General features: G+C 49.7%; 1 protein-coding gene and 1 long non-coding RNA gene across 4 annotated transcripts in view; one reads left to right on the forward strand and one right to left on the reverse strand.

The window, feature by feature from the left end:
- The window catches only part of LOC112401427 (uncharacterized), a 35,279-nt gene extending 22,415 nt beyond the window's left edge, over positions 1–12,864 (reverse strand). The window contains exon 1 of the long non-coding RNA XR_003003581.1: positions 12,702–12,864. This is a non-coding gene — a long non-coding RNA (uncharacterized LOC112401427). The remainder of the gene's footprint in view (positions 1–12,701) is intronic.
- SLC25A37 (solute carrier family 25 member 37) overlaps positions 11,985–21,488 on the forward strand; it is a 43,407-nt gene continuing 33,903 nt past the window's right edge. For 2 of the 3 annotated variants that reach the window (XM_024747680.1, XM_024747679.1), the window contains exon 1: positions 12,195–12,324. Coding sequence is in view for 1 of the 3 variants with exons in the window: in XM_024747678.1 (XP_024603446.1) it covers positions 12,112–12,324 (213 nt within the window). In the remaining 2 variants the exon portion in view is untranslated. Of the gene's footprint in view, positions 12,325–21,488 lie in introns of all 3 variants that reach the window. The other variant, XM_024747678.1, reaches the window with a different exon arrangement.

Genomic DNA, 21,488 nt, shown 5'->3' on the forward strand with positions numbered 1-21,488 from the left:
ATGACCTCGTAGAAGTCACCAACACTCTAGGTTTCCTCCTTGGTGCAATCTTTGTGCTGTAGCATAGTGCTTTCTCTGGAGTTCCCATCTTTCTGTTTTACACTTAGAACTGGGGAGGCCTTGAGGAAATGACTGGAGATCTTTAAGCCTCCACGTACTGTTTGTAAGATGGAGACTAGGACAGTGCTGTCTTACAGAGTGATGGAGAGTCAACGAGATAATCCATGCCTAGCGGATGCCCAGTAAACGTGAAGAACAAATAAAAGCTTACAAACTGAAAGGGATCTTAAAGGTCACCCAGTTCAACTCCCACCCAAACTCAAGGATGCCCTTATATTTCCCCTGATATCTGGCCTCCCCTTGTTCACTGCCAGTGGAGGGAACCTCACTGTCTCACAGGGCAGAACTTGCTTGTTTGTTTTTAAATTTTATTTTATTGTGATAAAATATACATAGCATAAATGTTACCATTTTAACCATTTTTAAATGTACAGTTCTGTGGCATTAAGTACATTCGCTTGTTGTTGTATAAACTTCCCAGCTCCAGAACTTTTTCATTATCCCAAACAAAAACTGTACCTATTACACAATAACCCCCCATTTCCCTGTCTCCCCAGACCCTGGTAACCACTGATCTTCCTGTCTCTATGAACTTGACTACTCTAGGTATCTCAAGTAAGTGGAATCCTACAGGATTTGTCCTTTTGTGTCTGGTTTATTTCATTTAGCATGATGTCTTCAGGAGTCATCCATATGGTAGCATGTGTCAGAGCTTCTTTCCTTTTAAAGGCTGTATAATATTCTATTGTACATACACACAACCTTTTGTTTATCCATTTATCCACTGATGGATGGTTTTGAATGTCTCTAACCATCAGTTCCTCCACCAAGTGAGCTGAATCGTGCCTTCCTGTGACTTAAACCCATCTGCCCAGCTCTGCCCTTGGGCCAGAGCATCAGACTGGTCTCCTTCCCACAAGAATCCCGGGATGTGAACCACCAACTCCTCAAAGGCTAAGCAGTATTTCATAATTTCCAGACCCTTTGCCATTGTGGTTTAAATCTTTAGACCCACTTCAACTTGCTGATCTCCTGTTCAAAAGGAATCATTCTAAACTGAGCTGGTTTGTACTGGACCCTGGGACTAACCTCCCTTATCCTGACCCTACTCACACAGCTTAAGAATGCATTGCCTTTTTTTTTTTGGCAGCCATATTTCACTGGTGCCTCTATCGAACACGTTTTATTGGGTGCCTCGTAAAGGTGAGGCAATTCAGCTAGCAGTTTAGGGCTTGAGCTCGGGGGCCAGACCTCCTAGGTCAGAATCTGAGATCCATCCCTTACTGTGTGCCATTGGGCCTCAACTTCTCAGGGCCTTGTTTCCTTATCTATAAAATAATAACAATGGTAGAACCTGCCTCATTGGATGGCTGTGGAGGTTACATGAATTAGTGCCCGTCAAACATGAGAAGAAGGCGTGGCAGTCAACAAATGTGCTATTTCTCTGCGCAGGGCACTGTGCCAGGTGCTGGGGGCAGGCAGGCAGCCAGGAAGACCAGCTATGGGCTCTTTGTGGTTCCCAGTCTAGCGAAATGGTTGGACAAGCAAACCATTACATGACAACCAGAATTTATTCATGGGCAAACATGTAATTAAAAGATATGTTTTTAAGTAGAAAGAAACCCCAATTACACTACAGTGTATAAAGTCTTAGGAGGAGAGGATTGCAGAGTGAGATGGGGGCACAGCAGGGGGACACCTAACTTACCCTCACTTACTCACTCAGTCATTCATTAAAAATAAATTCGTATTGGTGCAACCACTATGGAGAACAGTATGGAGCTTCCTCAAAAAACTAAAAATAGAGTTGCCATATGATCCAGCAATCCCATTCCTGGGCATTTATCTGGACAAAAGTATAATTTGGAAAGATACGTGCACCCCTCTGTTCATAGCAGCACTATTTACAATAGCCCAGACATGGAAGCAACCTAAATGTCCATTGACAGAGGAATGGATAAAGAAGACATAGTACATATGTACAACGGAATACTACTCGGCCATAGAAAAAGAATGAGATAACGCCATTTGCAGCAACATTGGATGCACCTAGAGATTATCATACTAAGTGAAGTAAGTCAGAAAGAGAAAGACAAATACGGTATGATATCACTTATATGTGGAATCTTAAACATGACACAAATGAACTTATTTACGAAACAGAAACAGACTCACAGACATAGAGAACAGACTGGTGGTTGCCAAGGGGGAGGGAGAGTGGGGGAGGGATGGATTGGAAGTTTGGGATTAGCAGACGCAAACTATTATATATATGTATGACAATCACTTTGCTGTACACCAGGAACTAACACAGCATTGTTGATTTACAGCATTGTAAATCAACTATACATCAATGAAATAAATTGATGGGCTTCCCTGGTGGTGCAGTGGTTGAGAGTCCGCCTGCCGATGCAGGGGACACGGGTTCGTGCCCCGGTCCGGGAAGATCCCACATGTCGCGGAGCGGCTGGGCCCATGAGCCATGGCCGCTGAGCCTGTGCTCCGCAACGGGAGAGTCCACAGCAGTGAGAGGCTCGCGTACCGCAAAAGATAAATAAATAAAAGTTGTTTTTAAAAAGCAAAAATAAATACATACTGGGTTCCTACCAGTGTTAGGTACTATTGTTGATTCTGGGAAGTAGCTGTGAACAAGACAAAGATCTCTCTCCTGGGGAGCTTACATTCTACTGGTGGGAGATGGACAAAAACATAATAAATACAAATAAATAATAAAAATTCAATTGTACATTAATACCTACAACTCTACTGTCTATTAGAGGCAGAGCTGGCATGATCCTTGATAGATCATATGTCCTATGTGAGCGACAATTAGCACTTCGGGATGAATCCAGGGGTTTTGGCTTGAACAACTAGAAGCAAACCTGTGAAGTCAGGATGCTTCCCAGAGGAAGTGGCATCTCACTGGGGACTGGAAGGACAAACAGTGGCCGTCCAAGTGAAGAGAGCCAGGAAAAACGTCCTGGGAGCTGGAGCTTGTCCCAAGCTGATGGGTAACTACAGCATCATGCGAAGTCCTACCAGTTCAAGAGGGCCTGTCCTGCCTTGCTTGTCCGTAAGGTTCAGGATTTAAGGGCACAATTTTATCAATATGTTTTTAGAGATTTTAAAAAACAACCTTGACTTTTAGCCTTCTGTAAAGCTACTCCTAGTATTGTGTCTTCCAAGAGGTTGATAAGTTTGCATTCCATGACTTTTTCCAGTCGTTAAAAAAAATAGTTGAATTGAACTTGGTCAAGGACAGGGTACTGTGTGACACCTCCCTTGCTGGTATTGGCCCCATTAATCAACCTCCTTGGGTAGTACAGCTTACAAATCAATCCAACCATAAAATAATATAACATGGCCTGCATTTCTCCATCTAACTCTGTAATAACAGCCCTAAGAATCAAATGAGATAAGATATGAGAAAGTGCTCGAAAACTTTCCAGAGTTCTACAAGTTGCCACTATTTAGTATGACTTGGCCACCAAACTTCTGGGAATGAAGAGACATGGAGATTAAGTTAGGACTCTGCTGTCATAGGACAGGTGATTAAAGGACAGAGCAGCCTCTCTGTATTTCCACCTGTATAAATGTGCTACATTGTAATAACCTCACACCTGGGCAAGTGCACAGCCTTTTAAAAGAAACATGCTTTACTTGCACCAAACTGATCAGTTTTGAGAGATGGCTATAGCTCTTGAAGTGACTTTTGTGAATGTGAAGCAAATGGTGAGAATGTGAATTGGTCCTTTTTATGATAATATGGAAAGGAAATCTGTTAATTGTAGCAAGTAGTGTTCATGTCCTGATTTTATATACTTGCATTTATCAAAACATTTTGATAAAAATGTTACAGACTTGCATTTTTGAAAAATAAAAAGAACACTTAAAAGGCAGAATCAACTGCTGATTAAGAGACAGAAAATCTTTGGTGAATGTCAGCGTGCTATGAAAAATGTCCATGGCTACTGTAAGAGCTAACAAACATTTGTCAAACACTAACGGGGAAATGACATTTCTGAATACATAAATACATATACATATATAGAGTGCTATATATATTTTCTTTTTTAATCCTATAATGTAGGAATTAATGTGCCCGTTTTATAATTGAGAAACTAGACTCAGAGATGCTAAGTAATTTTTCAAAGGACACACAGCTAGATAGTGAGTGGTAAGTCAGGACGTCTGAGTTCAAAGTTCATCTTTTCTGCTATGTTCTGCTTCCTCCTCAATCGATTAAACACATGCCTGTTGCTCTCCTGTTATGTGCAGGAATCTGTGCTAGGTTCTGGGCCTACAAAGGAGCATAAACCAGAGATTCGGCTCTCCCGGGCTTAGGGTCTAGATGGGGGACAAAGGTATGTTCTGAAACAAACTACAGTACAAGGAAGTAAATGGTAAATGTCATGTGGGTGAGGTAGTACACACATCCTAGAGAAGTTCAGTGGAGAAAGATGTGTGTGGGCTGTCTGGGTCAGGGAAGGCTTCCTGGAGGAGGGGACATTTTATTTATTCATTTGCATTTATTCATTCGTAGCCTACTCTGTGCCAGGCACGGTTCTAGGCACAGGGACAGCGCTGTGAAGATGTGACACCCAATGTCTGTTTCCTTGAAACTTACTCTGTGTGATAGCCAGAGACACAGAGAGAGAGAGAGAGAGAGAGAGTGCAAGAGGAAGAACAAACAAACAAAAAAATAAACAAAGATAAATTAAGAAAGTAATGGGTGCTATACATTTTTTTAAAAAGTGAGCGTGGTACTGGTTTAATTTGTTCTCTCTGAGGAAGTGACATTAAAGCTGGTACTTGAGAGACAAGAATCTATCCATGGACTTACATATACTACCAAATGTAAAATAGATAGCTAGTGGGAAGCAGCCGCATAGCACAGGGAGATCAGCTCGGTGCTGTGTGACCAACATTCCAGGCAGGGGGAGTATCATCTCCATTCTCCTAAAGAGCGCATCTGCTATGCTCAGCAATCTATCGAATGGTTGGAAATATGGCAGCTATGCTGCCTAGAGGATTGTGATCAACACGTTCTTAATGACGGTAAGGCTCAGGGTGAAACTCACCTGCGGAATCTGGCGAATGCGGGCGTGTGCTAATGTGCTATGTGTCAGGGGAACCCAGCCAGAGCGAGCATTGATGACTATTGGTTTTTACAGAGAAGGCATCTGAGATAAGACTAACGACAGCAATAAAGGAGTCTTATCAGCCTCTAGGGTTATTTCAAAGGTGGGTGAATTGAAAAAGTACTGAATGGAACACCTGGGTTTTTATCCCAGTTCTTCCACTATCCACTTCTGTGTCTGTGGACAAGTTACTTTACCTCTTGGACCTCTTTGGTCACCTGTGAGATGGGATTATAGACTATATCATATTCTAGGTCTCTTCCACTTCTCAGGCTTTGCAACTCCATGCTCCCAAGAAAAGTAAGCACCCCGTTTTAGCGTTTGTGACATGTATCAATACTTTGGAAAAAAAGAAAATGTCCCTTTTTTCTCTCTTCTCCACCGTCTGTGCTCAGAGCCTCAGGAGCTATGGTGCAACATGGTTTAATTTCCTGGAGATCATGAATGTCTGTAGCATTTTAACGTTATTGTATAGGAATATGGAGCTCCTTTGAAGGAAACTCTTACTACTGTGATAAATATTGATCATTTACTCAATTTACATCCTCAAAGAACTTGAGGCAACATAACTATGATAATATATAGAAGGTTGGGAGAGCCAGGAAGGAGGCGTGAAAGAGTGACAGGGTTCAGCTCACTTCCTGAGGGTCAGAGAAGACTTCCTGGAAGGGGAGCCATCTGAGCTGAGAAATGAGTACCTGTGACAGGTGGGGCATAGAAGGCAAGGGTAGGCTATAAGTAGGACGACCATATCCTAGTTTCCCCAGGACGGTCTCAGTTTCTACCTCTGTCCTGGTGTAATTCTCACCAGTGTCCCTTGTCACTCTCAAAAAGCATCCCAGTTTGGATGACAAATTACACAGTCGCCGTAGCTATAAGTGACACTCTCTCAGAGGCCTGAATCTCCCCATGGCTGACAGGATCTGAGAGAAGAAGAGAGAAGCCAGGAATGACTGTAAACTTGCCAGTCGGTTGCCTGGTAAAACAGAGGTAAGAGACAGGAAAAAGTAGCCTGAGAAGGAGTTGTCAACTAGGAGGAAAGATTATGAATTCAGTTTTAGATTGGACGGATAGAGCTGGAACGGGATTGGCACATCACTGGGTCCAACTCTTCCTTTTGAAGATAAAGGGACGCGGGCAAAGGATATGAGTCAGGACTGGAACCCGGGCTTCTCCCCCGACAGCCGGCAGCTCTAGCCTCTCACCACCACCACCCACCCCCGCCTTGAGCGCAACAGTTTTCCTCCAATATTCATGTCTGCTCGGAACCTGTGCCCTTATTTAGAAATATCTTTGCAAATATAATCAAGCTAAGATGAAGTCATCCTGGCATAATCCAATGACAGGTGCCAAGGAACGTCGAGGATTGCAGGGGAGCCGCCAGAAGCTAGGAAGGGGCAAGGAAGGATCCTCCCTTAGAGCCTTTGGAGGGGGCATGGCCCTGCCAACACCTTGATCTTGAACTTCTAGCCTCCAGAGCCATGAGAGAATATACTGCTGTTGTTTCAAGCTGCCCGTTTGTGGTGTTTTGTGACGGCAGCCCTAGGACACTGATCTACCATCTGAGCTTCACATGAAGCGGCCTGAGAGGCATGAGAAAATATGGGGCTGGAGTGCAGAGGAGTGGTCAGGATTGAAAACAGAGCCCGGGCTGGGAACGGGAACGTGGGAATGGAAGCGAGGACCAAAGGGAAGAGAAGAAAGGAGCTCTGAGGACAGACTGTCAGGAGGAAGGAGAGGCCGAGGAGGCAGAGGGTGCTGCCTGAAGGGCAGGAAGAGAGCGGAAGTAAGGGAGGAATTCCTGAGGAGGCGGGCTTCAGAGGTTCCCGCCAGGAGAGGCGGGCTGATCCGGCAGTGAGGTCATTGGTGACCTTTTCAAGAGCTCCTTTCGAAAAGTGCGGGAGTGAAGAACCTAGGGGTAAGACGGGAATAAAGACACAGACCTACTAGAGAATGGACTTGAGGACGTGGGGAGGGGGAAGGGTAAGGTGTGACAAAGTGAGAGAGTGGCATGGACATATATACACTACCAAACGTAAAATAAATAGCTAGTGGGAAGCAGCCGCATAGCACAGGGAGATCAGCTAGGTGCTTTGTGACCACATAGAGGGCTGGGATAGGGAGGGTGGGAGGGAGGGAGATGCAAGAGGGAAGAGATATGGGGGTACTTGTACATGTATAGCTGAGTCACTTTGTTATAAAGCAGAAACTAACACACCATTGTAAAGCAATTATACTCCAATAAAGATGTTAAAAAAAAAAAAAGTGCAGGAGTTAGAAACCACGAGGCTTCAGGAGTGAATCAGGAGTGAATGCCTTGTAAGGAAGGATGGCCAGGGGCGATCATTCTTTCTGGGGCTTCAGAATGGAGGAGAGAAATAGGGCAATAGCTTAAGGCGTGGAACAGGGAAGAGGGATTTTATTAGGCTATGGAGGATTGAGTATATTTGTGGAAAAAGGTGAGGAAAGGGAAAGATGACAGGTGCAAGCTCTTTTGGTGGGTGGCTACGGATGGCCCAAGGTCACCCATGCGAACACACAGATGTGGCACACCCTACCCTACAATTCAGCCACTGCTTGGCCTCCACTGGGGCCTCAGGGCTCCTCTGCTACCCATTCCGTCCACCTCTGGGGCCTTGAGACATCTGCTAGGTGATGGGTTCTTGAGTGAGAGTGGGAATGACTGCAGTGCAGAGACCCTGATGTGAGGAGGGTATGGCTGGCATCGTTGGGTCTCATCTGTGAAAGTGCAGGGGGCAGCTGCCATGGAGGATAGCACACGCATCCACGGGACAGGAGTCAGGGTGGGGGGGTGGCTATCGCACAGCAGGGGGGCCCAGCCCTATCACAGGGGACTCCGCCGCAGAGTCTACAGCAGTGCGAGCCCGGCAGGCTTCTGGGAGGCAGAGCTGGGCAACACTCCTCTCTCAACCGGCTGATTAAACTACCAGCTCGGACCCTCTCTTGTCACCACCTTTCATAAAAGGAAGGCCCATAAACTGAGGCAGCTCTGCCTTCTCTATACCTGGTGGCCCACCCCCCCATCCCTTCCTTATTTGATGGGGGGCCCTGGAGGGAGGCTAGCTTTTGGCCTCCATTTCTTCTGTCTCAAGGGGAGACTCATCCCTGAGGATGAATCACAGATAGAGCTTTTAGGGAACACAGTGCTGTCTTTAGGAAAGCAAGAGGTTCTGGGATTATAGGGTCAGATGTGTAAATGAGGGAGACACCCTGCATGTCTAGAGGCCCGCGCAGCCCTTCCAACGTATACACTTGACTTAAAGATAACGGAGATGTGGAGGAGTTCACACTGTGAAAAACAAAGGCAAAATGCACACCCCACCTGGTACCCAGCACATCACACCAGCTGCAGTCCCTCCATGGTCCGGGCCTCCCTTCTGTTAGAGGAATTCTGGGGTTCCAGGGGGAGACACAGCATTGGCTAAATTCTGGGTAGGGTGTTAATATATCTGTGTGTTGCATGGGTGGGCAGGTGGATGCCAGGGTTTAAGTAATTATTGTGAAAAAGGTAGGATTTTGGAGGAAGCCTGGACCTCTTAACTCTATACTCTTAACTCCTTTCTGTCCTCTTTCCTCCCAACACCCCCAAATTATACATACTTCACCACGAGCTTCTATTCTATTTTCTTCTGTATTTCATTCGCCATGTGTTAAGTGGCAGTGCCCATGGTAAGCAGGTGAGGAAGCATGCCAACCAAAAGGGCCAGAGCCACATAGCTGCTAAATGGTGGAATCTGGGCTTGAACAGGTCCATGACTCCAACTCAAATGCTCTTCCCCCTACACCCTCTGTAACTTCCCGTTTCTAAGTGGAGCTTGACTCCCAGCTGGGCTAAAGCAGCATGATGGCATCTTCAGAACTTCAACATTCAGGAACTTTATGTAAGACTCGGCTGGTACCAGCAAGTCATTCTGAGTCTCCTGGTTTACCCCACAGGGCAGGATCTCCGCTCCGCTCCTGGGTCCTTCCAGTGCTGCCTCCTTGTTGGTAGTGTGGTCAAAGCACTGGGTTATGGTGTCTGGGATCTCACCCCTCCTTGCAAGCAGGCCTTCCTCAGATCTAAGACCACGTCTGGCTGCTGCATTCTGACATCTAGGGAAGCCTCCTTCATTAGGATGCCCATTTGCTACTATACAGAATATTGTTGGATGGGAAGGAAGAGCTGAAACCTAGGCGGGGACTCCAGAGATGATTCTCAGACCCACACCTCCAAATTGGCTTCCCAAGGGAACCTCCACCACATCCTCAAAGGTGAAGGCCACCTGTGGAAGCTATGGTGCTGCCACCATCCCTGCTGCCACTCCCACTGGCACAATTGCCTCTCAACATTCATGAACTTGGTGTCCAGACCCTGAAATGCTATTGTAACAGGCAAGCCACTGCCCACCCCAACTTCTCCTAACCCAAGAGTCTATGATTTCACTAGGCAGCGTATAACTTCAAAGCAGCAGGAAGGTGGTCTCTATCTGCTTTCCACTTCCCAGATCTCCCTAGTTCAGAATATAAATTATATCTAGACTCCTAGTTGCAAAGGAGTCTGAGAAATGTGGTTTACAATTTTCTGGTCACTACGGTACAAGGAGAAGTTTAAGATGGATGCTGAGGGCCAAACCACCATATATATTGGTGAGAAAAAATATTGAATATTCAAAATAAATATTCCAAAGAGTTTCTAAATGCTTCTGGCTTAACGTTTGTTTAATGAAATTTTTAAAAAATCTTAGGTATCTGAAGATTATGGGCATGTTCACAAGTGCCAAGGGTCCTCTTAACCATCCACAAGCTTACTCTTCTCCACCAATATCACCATTGCAGAGTTCAGGGGGTTTCTCATCCGTTGGGAGATTAGATCCTAAAAAGAATGATCCATTTTCATTCTTTCCATTTTTTCAATTATAGAAACAATACAAGCATTGTTTGTCTGAAAAAAAAGAGTAAAAATACCTCTAATCCTATGTCACTATCACAATGACCACGTCACTCTTTTCCTATGCATATTTACATCTTGTGAATGTAATGTTCATAGAATTTTGTTTTGTTTTTTCACATAACATTGCATCCTAATTATTTCCCATGTCGTTGCGTAGCCACAATTTTAATGGCCCCATAATATTTCATGAATACAGGTATCATAATTTGCTCAGCCAATGTTCTCTAGTTGAACATTTTGGTTGTTTCCAATTATTTATTACTATGAATAATGCTTTGAAGAGCGTCACGCATATTCAGACAGTTGTGTCACATTCCCTGAAGTGGGACGATGAGTTAATATGTACTGGTTAAAGGGTATCCATTTTTACACGAGTATCAACAGGTTTTGACCAACATTTCTTCAAAATCACCTCTGGCAAAAGCAATTACTAAATTGTTCTCCAGCAATTACTAAATACAGAGCGTGTTTCTACCTAGCCCATCCTTAGCACCCGTCTCGGGAGCAACTTTTGGCAGCTACCAAAATTGGGGAAATGGTGCCCTTGGCCGTGAAGACTCTATTGACATCACTCACATCACTGAATCTCAAATCCCAGAGAGCTGCCTGGGTTGTTATGACCCAAATCTTGGGACCAGGGTGAGGCCAAAGAGGGTGTTCAGCATCTTCAGGGTCTCCTGCACCTTTTCATATCTCAAGGCACAGCTTTTCTGACCAGAGAAGCCTTCTTTGGATAAGGTGCAGTAAAAGTTGATCAGCTCCAGCCAAATCTTAAGCCCAGAACATGCACATTTACATGTGCAGATGCCATGCTTTCAGGGAGCCTTAGATAAACAGGCAGGTTACTCCCCTACTTTTTGACTACTCCCCCTTCCCCCAGATGGAGAAAGACAATATTATTTAGGTTAAAATAAAACAGTCTGGGTTACACTTTAAGAAGATAGCTTGGGATGAGTTTAAGATCTAGAAGACCAGAGTCTTTAAAGATAGGCAGATGCAATACTGCACGATTTCACTCTCTTGGCCACTTTGCACCCTACTGTGAGACCAGGCTTCTAAAGCCCCTCCAGCCCCAGGAAAACGTGCTGAAGGCGCCTACTCGGAAGGGCTCCATCCTGGTGACTACTTATTGCCCAGTCCAGGGCAGGGTGGATTTAGCCTCTTGGTGAGAATAAGGAGGCACAAGTTTTGCTCTATGTATTATGTGTTTTCAGTGAGACAGAAAAATTCGAGTAAGTGGCCGTTCTCCTCAACGAAGCAGCCTGGCACAGCATCTTGACTTTTCACTCTGTTCCCTCCATGGGACGTGCTCTCGAGCTGCACAAAAGGAGGTGCACCCCTCATATCGCGCAGTGGGTCCTCAATTCTAGAACTCCACTCCACCTCCACGTGTGCCTCCACCCCTCCCCTCCTCCAGCCACCATAACTGCTCCATAAATGACGTTCGCAGCAACTTCCCCCCTCCAGGCCTGAGGAATGCCAAAGCTTGCTGAGCAATACTGTTTGCAAAATCCCCGGCTCTGGGGGCAGATTTTCCGCTGCTCCGAATCTCCCTCCAGCCTCAAGCATTGCCCAACCCCTACGGTCCGGCTGACCCTCCCCCGCGACTACCCCCTGGTCTGCCCCAAACCAGGCAGCACCACCCCAACAGGAGGTAAGACAACTTCCCGGGACACCCCAACGCCTCCTTTCGCCCCCATCCGGTAGCTTGGAAATTTGCACTGGGCAGTGACGTCACACTGGGAGGCGGGTCCCCACTGTCCCGCACACCAATGGTGCGGCCGCGGCCGGCCTCTCCTTTCCCAGTGATTGGTGCCCCTCTGCTCCACCCCAGCCCGCCATGGCGTCAGGCGCCGCAGCACCCGGGAGGTGGTTCCCACTTTAAAGAAGTGAAGTTTTTCGCCCCCTCCCCCTCCCCGCCCGCCTCCTGCAGCCTCCCGCGCCCAGCGGAGCCGGCGGATGGAGCTACGCTGCGGCGGCGTAGGGAGCCAGGCTGGAGGGCGCAGGATGGATGGGGACAGCCGAGATGGCGGCGGCGGCGGCTGCAAGGACGCCGGGTCGGAGGACTATGAGAACCTGCCGACCAGCGTCTCCTTATCCATCCACATGACAGCCGGAGCGATGGCCGGGATCCTGGAGCACTCGGTCATGTACCCGGTAGACTCAGTGAAGGTGAGGCGCGAGGGGACTTTAGGGACGGAGCGAGCGGAGAGGAGAGCGCGCGCGCGTGCGTTTGCATCCCGCGCAGGAGCAGCTTGGATGCAGCTCTCCGAAACCGCGCTCTCCTCGGGGCCGCGGCGCCCCGGGTCTCCTGGGTCTCACCGGGAGTTGGCGCGCGTAGCCGGGGCGCCGAGGAGCGCGCTGCGCAGCTCCTTCCGCTGTGCGCCTGGGCCCTGGGGGCACCCCCCGCGCCCACGAGGGTGCCCCAGCCGGCGCCCCGCTCCGCCGCTCCCGCCGAGTTCCCGGCCCGGGCTGCTGGCGGCGCTGCGGCCGGCGAGGAGGAGTAGGTTCCCGAGGGAGGCGGCCAGTGCACCTTTGCACAGTCTTACCACTGTCTGGCCACGCTGTCGGAGAGTTTGCGGTCCCGGGTCGTTGCGGCTCCAGCTGGCGCTCCCGGTGTCCGAGCCGTGGCGAGCGGTGTCCGCCGGCCGGTGCCGGGTGGCCGAGGCTGCCCACACGTGCGCTGTCCCGGAGGGACCCGCCGCCGGGAGCGCTAACCACGCTCACGCCGAGGAACGTGTCCCCGGTCCGGCCGGCCCGGCCACCCGCCCTCCGGCTGTCGAGCCGCTGAGGCAGTAAGACTTGCAATGACATTTGCCTTCTCATTTTGTTGCAGGGAGGCGGGCAGGTAGGGAGAGCGTGTGCTATACAGCCGTTCTTACGGTTTGTGTAATAGACGTTCAGTTGGCCCGGTACTTCCCGGGTAGTTTTAAATGCATTTCTGTAAGGAGGCAGTTTTAGCCAGGAGGATTTTGCCTGAGTTGCCCTCAGTCAGCCTGTTCAGGATACCGAATGGCTAGGGGATAGAGTGCTGAGGGGGAGTAATACTAGTACTGACACATCGCACTTTTGTGGGCAGAGCTCATCTAAAACATACAGCAACCCTGGGGATTAACCGATGAAGAAACCGTGGCACAGAGAGGTGAACAGATTAGCCTGCCCGGGCTCATGAGCCACCTGTATCCTCCGACTCCAGCCTCAGTGTGCTTTGGGAGATTTGGGGACCTCTCCGGGTGGCAGTTATCTTGGAAGGCAGGCCCAGCAGAGTTCCCCAGTTAGCATCTGTATCTTGTTGCTGATGCTGGCCCCATGTGAGTGGCGTGAAGGCCAGGATGTCTAATGCAGAGGGTTTTCCCTGCCCTGGGCAGCTCTCAGAGCTGGCAGTCGGTGGCTGGACAGACACGGGTCCAGAGAGAAGACCATGGGCATTGGCAGTAAGGTGAGCCCAAGTCTATATCATGCTGCCGGGACTGAGCCATCACCCCTTCTCTCCCTCTGGCATCCCAGTGGGGAATTAAGGGAATGGTCCTTGCCTGCCAGGGTTACAGAGGCCACAGGGAGATCTTGTCTTTTAGGTTTCCGAAGCTGCTCCAGGAGAGACCCTGGACAGATACCAGGTGGCATTTGTGTAGGAAAGAATCCTTCACATGTAATAAAATTCCCCATGTTTGAAGTTGTTGTCTCAGGTGCCTTGGACAGAGTGTGGGAACGTTAGGAGTAGGGAGATGTTATTTGAGCAGGCACCAGACCCACTGGGTTGTGGAGATGAATGTTCCATCAAGGACCTGTACCACTTCTGAGGCCCTTGGCCTCTGCTGTGAGTTTGGTTCAGGGCATCATTTTAGCTTATCTTTAGGATTAGGAATAGTCAGTCATGCCTTTTGAGCTCCACGTGACACTCTGAAGAGGCATTAATCTCACGTGTTTAAATTTTGTGATCTGTGTTTAGTTTCCTCCCTGCCCCTCCTTCTGCCCCATGGACGCTGGTCTGTTTTGATCCATTTGTCACTGTGTACTTAGTATTACTTTCCGTAGCGGTTTTCACCTGTGACCAGGTTAACGTGGTGTGTATGATCGAAGGAGCTGGTCTTACCATCCTAGGCAAGTCATTCTGTGGGGCTTGACTGTAAAATGAAGGCTTGGGTTAACTAACCAGGAAGGTTTTCTAGGTTCTGCGATTATAATCCTAGCTCTGAATAACGACCCTTAGGGGTTCTTCTGGTTTTGAGCATGCAGGTTTGGCTTTAAAGCCCCTCTTGTTTTTTGGCTACAACTTTCTTGGATTACTCTTTTCACTTTGCAGCAGGGGTGAAAGGCACAGAGTTAAGTGGTATGAGCCCCGCTGTGTGACCCCAGTGAGGCTGTGGCAGAGTGCCAACGTGTGCCAAGACCAGCATGGTTGTCACGTGTCCAACATGAGATATGCTTCAGTCACGGAAATGCTCTACTTGGGGAGCCCTTCACTGTGTTCTTCTTAAATATTTGGGAAGATGAAAACTGTGAGTAATTGAATCAGGAGCCCTGGGCTGGGGTTCAAGCCCGGCCCCTAACTTGTTTCATGCCTTGGGCAGTGTTCTGTGTCTTAGTTTTGTCACTAGTAAAACGGAGGCTGTGGACCAGTTCAGTATTTCCCATTTTTAACCTGTCCCCCTTTCTATGAACACAGAACACTCGTCCTCTTTTTTTTTTTTTTTTTTTTTTTTTTTGCGGGCCTCTCACTGTTGTGGCCTCTCCCGTTGCGGAGCACAGGCTCTGGACGCACAGCCTCAGCGGCCACAGCTCGCGGGCCCAGCCGCTCCACGGCATGTGGGATCTTCCAACACTGGGGCACGAACCCGCGTCCCCTGCATCCGCAGACGGACTCTCAACCACTGCATCACCAGCGAAGCCCCCACTCGTCCTCTTTACGTTCTTGAAATTTCAAAAAGTTATTACACCTGAAGCCAAATCAATGTAAGTTGTATCTTGAAAGGGAAAAAAAAAGTTTTCTTTGATTTTATAAGGCACACAGTTTTAACCTGTTCTTATAAAGTTCAGTGAGAGTGTTGGATGGGCCTGCTTTTTCCAGTTTTTCTCTCCTAGGTAGTGTGAACCATGGTGCTCAGGGGTGGTCACTTTCATTTCTGAGCCCAGCGAGCTGTTAGGTTGGGTCATTGAGTGCAAATAGGTCAGCCTTGCTAATGCTTCCCACTGTAACATTACATACATTTTCCCATAAAGTCCCATCCCCCCCACCATGTCACCTTAATGATCTGCATTTTTCAAACTGGGTGGTGACCCATCAGTGGGAGCAACATTTTTAAAAAATTAATTAATTAATTAATTTTGGGCTGTATTGGGTCTTCGTTGCTGCGTGTGGGCTTTCTCTAGTTGCTGTGAGCGGGGGCTACTCTTCGTTGAGGTACGCAGGCTCCTCCTTGCGGTGGCTTCTCTTGTTGCGGAGCGTGGGCTCTAGGCGTGCGGGCTTCAGTCGTTGCGGCACATGGGCTTCAGTAGTTGTGACTCGCGGGCTCAGTAGTTGTGGCTCACGGGCTCTAGAGCGCAGGCTCAGTAGTTGTGGCGCACGGGCTTAGTTGCTCTGAGGCATGTGGGATCTTCGCGGACCAGGGCTCCAACCGGTGTCCCGTGCATTGGCAGGTGGATTCTTAACCACTGCACCACCAGGGAAGTCCTGGGAGCAACATTTTTAAAAAGCCAGATTGGTGCGAGTACAAAACACGGGCACGTGTGGCATGCGGTAAGGAGCAGCGTCGCTCCATGAAATTCTGCTTGGGTGTGTGTGTGTGTGTGTGTGTTCCCTGAGCGGCTGTGTAAAGCGCACTTCTGGCTGGGGATTATGGACAAAAACGTCTGAAAAACACTGAACCTCATAATCACTAGTGCCTCTTGAGCTCCAGCAGTCAACAGCCTGTGATTATTAAGTGGGTATTTGGAAGACTTTGGGCAACTTTTCTCGTCTTTCCTGTGTCTTCCCCTGTCACTTGTCCTCGCACTGGTGGCATATGAGTACTCGCTCATCCATAAAGGGCCAGGCTGCTGGGACCCCGTAGTGGTCCCAGGGGAGCGAGCGAGGGGGCTCCATAGGGCTCTCGCCAAAGGGTAGCCACGACTTGCTCCTTTCCAACTGGGGCTTTGCAGCCCCTCTACCGTGAGCCTCTCCCTGGTGCTCCAGAGGGGCCAGTGGCGTGGTCGCCTGGACCAGCACTTGGGGTGGATGTGAGAACCCCTGATCGGGAGCGCTCGGGGCTGTGGGGAGAATGCCAGGTGGGTGGAGGAGGAAATTCCAACCAGATTAGGTACACCGCTCGCAGACCATGCTGAGTCCTGCGGTGGCGAAAGCCGGGGCAGAAGGAAACAGGAAAGATTTGAAGCGAGGGAACTTCCGCTGACCCTTTCACAGCCCTTCTCTTGTTTTGCTTGTCAGGGAAACTCAGTCCTCAAGCTCTGCTGGGGGAAGCCCTCCTTCCCCGCCAGGGTGCAGCCCGATGGCAGGGCACTGACTGCCGGCCGAGTGGGTTAAGGCTCAGCCTTCTCTCTAGGAGCTGGTGGCTGCCGAGCCAGTTAGAAACCTCGCTTGGCCTTGGGGGTTTCTGTCGCCGGCCCTGCTGAGCTCCCAGCAGCAGCAGTGAGCCAGGCAGGTGCCAGGAGGCTCTGCATTCCTCCACTTCTGACTTTTCTCATCCTTCCTGGTCCCAGCAGTGCAAGCTGACTGCTAGGGTCCTCTGGGGAGGTGGGGGGCAGGGGGCGAAGGCAGCTGCCAGTGTCCCTCCCACCCACTCCAGTGCTTTCGAAACCAAGTACCGTCCAGTAGATGCCATTCTGCTTTGGAAGGGCGTGAAATCCCAAATTGCTCTCGTTCTTTCAACAAAATTATAGTGATCTTTCCTGTCTCCTAGAGATCCCGCCCCTCCCTTCTTTTCCATCCTCCTTCAGCGGGAGGCGCTTTTCTAAAAGGTGGATTTCCGAGTGGCGTGGAGTCCAGCGAGGAGTCCTCTGGAACTTCTGTCCGGTTGTCTGTGTCATGAACACCCAGGCCGTGTGCTGATGCCCAGGGCTGGGGTCTGCTGGAGGAGTGGGAAAAGGGATCTCAGGCGGTCCCAGATCATCACTTGGCCCCCATGTGGCCACTTTCTGGCCGACTGCTGGCCCCCTCTGCCCAGAAGTGGGGGAGAGGGAGGCTGGAGCAAAGGGCTTGGAGGGGAGCCCCTAGGATTATAGTCGGCAGCCAAGGCGGCCTCACTCAGCTCTTTAACAGCGGGAGGCACTTGGGGCTAATTGGGGGGATTCAATTACATTGTTTAAGCCATACAGGGGTGTGCACATGGGGTAGGGGGTGTGCACATGAAGTGGGGGGGCGTGTCATGTGGAAGGGAGGGCGTGGCTCTGTGGAGTAGGCCTTCCATAGTTTCCTGGTTTCCGTTGGGCACCTTTTAGCCATCTGTGACCCTTTCATTGAAGAGGGCTTTTGTCCCACCGCTCTTTGGGGCGGTGACCAATCTCCAGACTTGAGTCCCACTTTTCTTCTTTTACAGGCTTGGGTTCTGGACCCCTTCTGACTTTCCCTGACCCACTGGATGAATTGGTTTGCTTGTGTTCAAGGAAGCCTTTGGTAGTCCCTCTTGAACCCCAGAACTGGCTCTTTTCATATCTCCCCTGGTACCCAAGGGGTACTTGGGTACTTTTCATATCTCCCCTGGTACCCAAGGGGTACTATCCTTCTCAGAGAGTTTTCTTTTTGTTTTTAATCTTCATTGAGTTCTGCTTCTCCGAAAGTCTGCCCTCCCCTCCCAGCCTCCACCTGGAATGTTTGCTGCCGTCATTTTTCATAGAAGCCTTGCATCCGATCACTGTCTCTTTAACTGCATCCGATCACTGTCTCTTTAACTGCAAACTTGCCCTCAAGCTCCTTCTGAGCCGCAGTTTCTCACCCTCAGAGAACTATCTTGGGGCAATTCAGGTCCCAGTCTTGGACTTAACCGGTTGGGCAGGACACTTAGCTTTTCTGAGGTCTAGTTCTCTTATCTGTGAAATGCAGACACAAATTTTCTTCCTGCTTTTTCTCACCTGAACCAACTTTCCATTGCTTCCTTCTTCCCTTGTTTTCCCGTCGGAACCCATGGAAGTTCCGTGTAACAGGCTCCCTTACATCTTCACTGAGTTTTCCTTCCTCCTGCCGGTGCTCTTCTCCTGAGACCCCCACTTCCCTGAAGCCTCTCAAGAAAAGATGGTTCCCATCACCTCAAACCACATGCCTTGGGGCTGCTGCCCTCTGGCTGTTAATCACCCACCTTATCAACTGCTCCTTCCCCTTTGAGGCTCCCGCCATCCACTTCCACCAGTGTCCATCCCTCTTCTCTCTCTGTCCCCACTCACCTCCTGCTCTACTGGGATGGCAGGATGGGTAGGGGCAGGGGCCCCTGAGCCAGACTGCATGGACTAGGTCCTGCTTCCCACTTGGGTGTGACCTGGGGCAAGTTTCTTCATCCACCTCTGTGCCCAGTTTCCCCACCTGTAAAGGACAAGATAGTACTGATGTCCCAGGTGGCTGTGAGGGTTGAGTCCTTACAGCGCTTATCAGAGCCTGCTGTGTATGAGTGTCCCCTGGGTGGGAGCTCTCAGCTTCATCATGGTCATCGTCAATGACGTGATCCAGTCACTTTCCCTCGTTCTCTGAATGTTGGCGTCTGGCTCATAGACCGCTCCTCTACCCTGAATCCCGTCGTCATCCTGAGACTGTCCCCTCTTGGCCACCACCCAACGAACACCCAAATCCCTCCATTCTTTACGTTGCTCAGATCGAGGGCTGTTACCTCCACGGGACCTTGTCCTGACCCAGAACCTTTCCGCCTCTGAAATCGTGCGTTCAGACGTCTCATAACCTGGCCACAGCTTTCTCATGGTCACACCGTGCTAGGGCTCCTGTCTCTTCTCTCTATCCTCTCAGCGCATCCCTGGCTTCCTCAGTCCGTCACTGCAGCCACTCCCGGGCCCGCAGTTTCTCTGCCTTTGGTTCTTCCAGCGCTGGCCTGCCCACACCTAATCCCTAACAACCCACCACCCGCTGGGCAGCCGAGCCCTTCGGGAGGAACCCACACTGCTGCCCCGTGTGCCAGGCCTCTGGGGCCCCCAGCAGACCCCACTGCTCCAGCAGACCCCAGCCCTGGGCATCAGCACGTGGCCTGGGTGTTCATGACACAGACAACCGGACAGAAGTTCCAGAGGACTCCTCGCTGGACTCCACGCCACTCAGAAATCCACCTTTTAGAAAAGCGCCTCCCGCTAAAGGAGGACGGAAAAGAAGGGAGGGGCGGGATCTCTAGGAGACAGGAAAGATCACTCTAATTTTGTTGCAAGAACGAGAGCAATTTGGGATTTCACGCCCTTTCGAAGCAGAATGGCATCTACTGTCCTTTCCCGTGTTCTGGCCAGTCTGCTTTTGTCCTCCTCAGCAGCTGCTTCAGAGCATCTGTTTATAGAGGAACCAGGCCCCAGTCAGGCTCTCCCGTGACTGTCCTTCCAACTAGCCTGCCGTCTCCCGCCCCTCCCTCCTCCTATCTTAAGGTAAGAGGGTCCTTCCTTCCTCTAAGGGGAATCAGCGGGGGAAGGGTGACGTGTGGGGACCACCCCATACGCCTGGATTTGAATCCTGGCTCTCCACCTGGGCCACCTTACTTGGCCTCTCTAAGCTCAGTGTCCTTGTCTGCAGAGTGGATGTGAATCCCAAGACCTGCCTTACAGGGTTGTTGAAAGAATTAAGTGGGGTGACATACGTGAAACTCTCGCTTATTGAAGTTCTCAATAAAGGTCATGGGAGTAGTTAGTTTGGTCAGCTGTCTCATGAGTAACCCGGTTCCAGTATCCTTAGCACACCCCCACCCAGCCCCACCCCACCATTGGTTCCTTCTTAGAAGCATTTCTACGTCCAGTCCGTACTTCTCCCATCTTAAATAACGAACCAACCCCAGGCAGCTCACCTTGAGCCCACGTGCCCTTAAAATAACAAATGTTAGAGAAGGATGGTTGACGTTCAGTCTCTCCCTCCTCCCCTTGTCACCCCCCAGGCCTCTCTGGGTTTTTGTGCCCGTCGCTCTGCTGGCACTAGGGTGCCAGCGATCTCCTGACTAATAAATGCAGCCATCGTTTTCCTGGCCCCTCTGATGACAGGCAGCCTGCTGGTCTTCCTCAGAATTCTGCCCTCTACCTTCTTTTCGTTCCTCGGGACACGTCTCCATTTCTGCCTGGGTCCTGATAACTCGCAGGTGGCATCTCTGTGTCTCTGGTCCAGACTCTCTAGGAGCTAGATAAACAGTTGCCTTGAAGACATGTCCATTTGGCTGTCTTGGTGTCCATCATGGACGTCCTGCCCTCCCCTCTAGCCTGCCCTTTGGCCTGGGCCCCCTCCCTCAGAAAATTGGGGATGGTCTTCAGCTTTTCCCCCACCTCTGCCCCCCTTCCCCTTCTCCCCGTATGCTTCCAAGAGCTGTCCACTCCTGCATCTGTAATACCTCTTAATTTGTTTTCTTCTGCCTCCTACTGCTTCTACCTTGGTTCAGGGGACTCAGCAGCTGTCGCCTTTACATGGCAGACTTCCCTGATCACGGAGTCACAGTTGAACAAACCCTCCCCTCCACTCACCCACACTTCCCTATTGCCCGGCCCTGCTTTTTCTCCACAGCATGTGTTACCTTATAACACACAATACTGTTAATTCATACTTATTTATTTATTTATTTTCCTGGCCATGCCACCCAGCCTGTGGAATATTAGTTCCCTGACCAGGGATCGAACCTGTGCCCCCTGCAATGGAAGTGCAGAGTCTTAACCACTGGACTGCCAAGGAATTCCCTCATATTTATTATTTATACTGTTTACTATTTTCTTCATATTTGTAATGTTATTTACATTGTTTATGGTCTCCCTCCATTGGAATGTCAGCTCCCAGTGGGCAGGAACGTTTTACTCCTTCGTTCTCTGGTGTGTTCCTATTGCCAGAAGCAGTACCCGGCACACAGTAGGTGCTCAGTTAAGTATTGATATTTGTTGAATGAATTCCCACAAATCCTTCCTGGCTAGTCCTGCACACTCCCAGTTTTCTCTCCTTAAATAGGGAAGAGTAGCAGTACCCATCCTGCCCACCTTTCGGATCTACTTACTGGATCTTGGAAGAAAGTGCAGCCAGGTTTGCAGTGAACACAGTTTAAAGAGCATAAAGCTCTCTGCAGGTGCCAGGCCATGGTATTTATTATCAAACCAGGATCGTGTTAAAGGGGTAAGGTTAGCCGATTGGAATGGAAAGTCCAGCCTGTTCTCCATGGTGCTGCAGAGCCTGCAAGGGG

The sequence above is a fragment of the Neophocaena asiaeorientalis genome, unplaced genomic scaffold, assembly GCF_003031525.2.
Source record: "Neophocaena asiaeorientalis asiaeorientalis breed wild unplaced genomic scaffold, Neophocaena_asiaeorientalis_V1.1 scaffold429, whole genome shotgun sequence".
NCBI lineage: Eukaryota > Metazoa > Chordata > Mammalia > Artiodactyla > Phocoenidae > Neophocaena > Neophocaena asiaeorientalis.